Below are 4,329 nucleotides of genomic sequence, written 5' to 3' on the forward strand. Positions count from 1 at the left end.
AACTTAGAAGTCTTAGATGGAAACTGTGAAGGCTGGAGATGCAATATTTGAAGGCCACAAGTTGGCCGGTTGAATCTGATTTAACCAAAATTTTGAGTTTGATGGTCATTTGGCTTTGTTTTGGCTGAAGACAGTTCACATTTCCTAAAAAAAATTTGACCCATGAATCGACTAATTCCAGCACTGGACGGTGGAGCTTCAACAGTGGCTGTTCACCATAATAAAAACCCAAAAGCAAAATCAGAAATTATAAATCTATCCAACAAAATCAAGCGAAATTTATTTCAGACTAGATCTTCTTAAAAATGGAGTAATTGGACGTGCTGGGAAGTCACCTGTAATGGATACAAGTTTGGGGTTTTCTCTACCATGCTTGAAATAAAATAGCTGAGCAAAAAAATGCATGAAATAAAATAACAAAACCATAATTCTTACCTTTTTAGGGGATGGAAAAACCCAAATCTATATCTTCAGAATTTCTGCTTCCCTCGTTCCTTTCTCTTCTTTTTATCTATTTTTTCTGTAATAATTTTTGTTTTGACCATATGGGATATTTTTACACTTAAACCTTAATTTATAATTTATTCACATCATACTAGTCATACATTTATCTATATTACACATTTCATGCAACTTAAGCATGCATATATACATACTGCATGTTACATAATTAAACATTTAAACCTAAAATCCATTAATAAAAAGAAAACAAACCCTATTTTAATAAATATAAAATATAATTAGTAAGAGCAATCCAAATGGCTAGAGTGTCTTTTTAAAAAAAAAAGCGCTAGCATCATGGATTCAACATGAGGTCAAACAAAACTGTAGTTTCATACTCACTAAATTTACTAATACCAGCGACCAGCTGTATCCACCAGATAATGGCAGATCTCAGTCTCCAATATCCGGTACAAATCCAGTTGTTTTTGTTAGTTTAATTATTTAATATGACATGATGAAGACAAGATCTAAGACAAAACACCTACTGTCTTCTGAGCCACTTTTAGATCGTCCAATATCACCAAAGAAAACCCCCAAAGCTGCTAACCCTAGCTAGGCTACCCTTTGATTCATCACCATTATCCATGAATAAAGTTCCTCTGCAAAACCCCATTATCAGACCTTTATTGTTTTCTTCCTAAATTGGTCTTCATTTCATTCTACTTGTATACAATAACAATGAATAAAACTGTATAACAGGAAAATGGTTCTTCACGTGACCCTACAAGTTGACTCTTTCATGGCCAAAATCTAATAATTATTAATTAAGTACTCTTGACGGTTTATTGATTTTTGAACCCTAATCCTTAAAAGTTGTATGATAAAAAAATAATGAAACCAAAGAGAGGGAGAGAGATGTGGAAATAAAAGCCTTGAAATGTAATTTATTATGAACTTCACAACATAATATATATATATATAATTTAATAAAAGATTCAAGCTCCAAACATTGCTGTTTTTTGTTTCCCTCACACCAATTTCATATCTTAATTTCCTCGAAACTCAGACATACAAACTCAGTTACTATAACATTATTATTAAAGCTAATTAAGAATAAAACCAACAACATAAAAGCTAGCCTAGCGACTTTGCGAAATTCAACCATGAACAAGTCCATACGATAAGGCCATCAGTAGGATCGCGGCTTCTTTCTCATCCTGAGGGAAAACTCCATGAAAAGCCGAGCTCTTGCTCAATATTATCCTCAAGTCCTCAAAACAAAGCTTATTTCTACCTTGGGATTGGGAACTGAGTTTGCACTTTTTGTTCTTTAACTTTGCAACACAACCATTACTTGATCTCTTGGCCTTGTTTTGAACCTTATTCTTCATGCTTGTCGTTGTCTCAGCTGTAACAATAGTTCCATTGGACGCTGTTGCCGCCGCCGCTGCAGCCATTGCTCGTCTCGCTTTTCTTTGTCGAATTCCGCAGGCGTTGCAAAGAGACTGCAGTGCGACCAAAAGGTGAAAAACAGAATGAAAAAAAAAAGTCAATTAATTATCTCAAAACTTATGTAGCAATTGTATAGGGTATTGATTAGAAAAGAGTGGAAATTCAACTATACCTTGGGACCTCTAGGACCACTCCTCCAAAGAGGAGTCTTAGTTGTGTTGCAATCAGCACAAACCCTAATTGGACTGTTGTTGATACCATTATTGTAGGAAGAGTTGCAGCTGTTATCTGGAGATGGTGAGGGCTGATTCTGAAGCTTCTGGTCTTCGATTTTCGGCGAAGAGCTTTTCGATAAATCGGTGTGATGGGAACTCATCATCTTCCTCAAAATTCTCAGCTTTGAAGGCATCCACTTAGTAGAACTGTCCTCATGGTGATGATCACTTTCGACCCTTTCTTCTTTTTTCCATAATGATAACTTGAGTCCGCAGTCACTGTTCTCCAATGCCCCATCTTTTGAAACATATATCTTAGCCTAAAAAAAATGATCATATCATAACCCTAAGTGATCGTCACATTAAATTTTAATAAAATAAAAGAGTGAAGTGGTAATTATAATATCACCTGATCTTGAAACACCTGGGGTTCCCTTTGACAAGAACCTGCTGCTAGGTGATGAACAGTTGAGGAAGAAGAAGATGAAGAAGGTTGAGATTTAAAGGTAAAAAGGTGGTGGTGTTGGTGTTGATCATCTTCGTTAAGGTCAAAAGGAAAAGGATAAAGGGATGAATAGCAATTACTAGAAGACATTAGGGAGAGAGATCAGGTGATGAACAGCAATGATATGTTGTTGGTGTTGTCCAGTAAAGGTGGAGGATCGAAAAAAAAAGGGCAAAGAAAAAAAGGAGGGGTATTATGGTATTGAAGGGTAAACCAGTTTAGAGAGAGAGGGAGAGCAAAGAAATAAGAGGTTCACGTGATTTGAATATATGAGAGACCTGAGCCAACATGTTTAAAAAAGACAAAAAGGAAATAAAAGGAGAAGTATGGAATGCTATGCTACTGCTCCATCCTATTCAGAAATATTTAAAGGAATAATAATAAATTTAAAAAAACCCTATCTGCAGGAATTTTTTACTGACCTTTTGATGTCATTTCGAAAGAACAGAAAAGATAGACTTCTTTCAATATTTAATGATAGCCACACAAATTAATCATATAATATTTCATTAATTTAAACATATAAAACAAAATTTGATCCCAATTGTGATCTTCTCACAGATTGTGACCTTCATGTTAGTACTATATACAATATATATCAAATTTATTGACCCAAAAATCTGATCATCTTCACACAAATTCTAATCTTAATTACAAGTATTATAATAACACAATATAATTTAATTTCTCTATGAATCTTTATTAAACTGTAAATTAGCATTATGGTGAACCATAGGATTAAATTGGCTAAGCCTTTTTCTTTACTAGTATATACCTAGAATTTGCTAGTAAGATGACAGATATGGTGACGCATGATACAGTCAGAGAATACAAAGAGCATTATATCTTCAGATATATAAATTGTAGTATTAGTTCTATATGAGGGTATATTTTATATAAGGAAAATTGGAGCATGCGGTGCATACATAAATATGAGTACTAGAAGAGAAGGGCTACAGTTTTCATGAGAAAGACATATATGTATACATGTGATATATCTCCATTCTTCACTACCTTAGTCTTGCCAAAAAACATTCAATGCATTGTTCAGGCAAGAGACAAATGCAGCACCCCACAACTTTGCCAATTGCCATAATCATGAATCTTAGAATTAATACATGTTCTTTCACCACTGACGATATCATGCTCCTTATATAATTTCATTTTTACATATAACTATACATACATATTTCCCTTTCACCTAGGAAACGTTTAGAAGGCAGCAGCTGGCCATATATAATTTATATATCATTTGTTAAAATTGAGAAAAAGAAAACAGAATATTTAAGCTAGTTAAGCAACCAAGATAGTTCTATCTTGAAATATTTGGAGTTGTTGAGATATATTTGAGGAAGTGCTCACTTCTTTTATCACTGCAGCAACTTGTCATATTAGGAAATTGACAATTTATTGAATCATATCTTTAAGTTGAGCTAAGATTGTAAATTATATTTAGCTAATCAATGAAGATCATATTATTTCGGGGAAACTTATTGTAATAGGCTAATTTAGTCCGGGCTCGCAAAAAAATAATAAACCCAAAATAATAAAACAAAATCCAAGTCCAGTACAAAATTATATCATTTGGCCCGATCGGAATGGCCCATTACTTGAAAAGGTTGAAGGTCCATCTACAAGCTTATGGAAACATAATCTTCAAGGATATGCAATCTTAGATGTGATATGCAATCTTAGATATGATATGCAATCTTA

The 4,329-nt window shown here is 33.7% G+C and overlaps 1 protein-coding gene across 1 annotated transcript; it reads right to left on the minus strand.

Annotated features, from left to right (window-relative positions):
- Nucleotides 1–1,362: 1,362 nt before the first annotated feature.
- LOC105774424 (GATA transcription factor 21) lies at nucleotides 1,363–2,935 on the minus strand. The gene is made up of 3 exons (XM_012596912.2): nucleotides 2,521–2,935; nucleotides 2,069–2,431; nucleotides 1,363–1,949 (listed from the first exon to the last, which is right to left on the minus strand). Exons 1-3 carry the CDS (start codon nucleotides 2,704–2,706, stop codon nucleotides 1,602–1,604), a joined length of 897 nt encoding a protein of 298 aa, XP_012452366.1. The 5' UTR covers nucleotides 2,707–2,935; the 3' UTR covers nucleotides 1,363–1,601.
- Between the last annotated feature and the right edge of the window lie 1,394 nt (nucleotides 2,936–4,329).

This window comes from Gossypium raimondii, chromosome 6 (genome assembly GCF_025698545.1).
Source record: "Gossypium raimondii isolate GPD5lz chromosome 6, ASM2569854v1, whole genome shotgun sequence".
In the NCBI taxonomy this organism is placed as follows: domain Eukaryota; kingdom Viridiplantae; phylum Streptophyta; class Magnoliopsida; order Malvales; family Malvaceae; genus Gossypium; species Gossypium raimondii.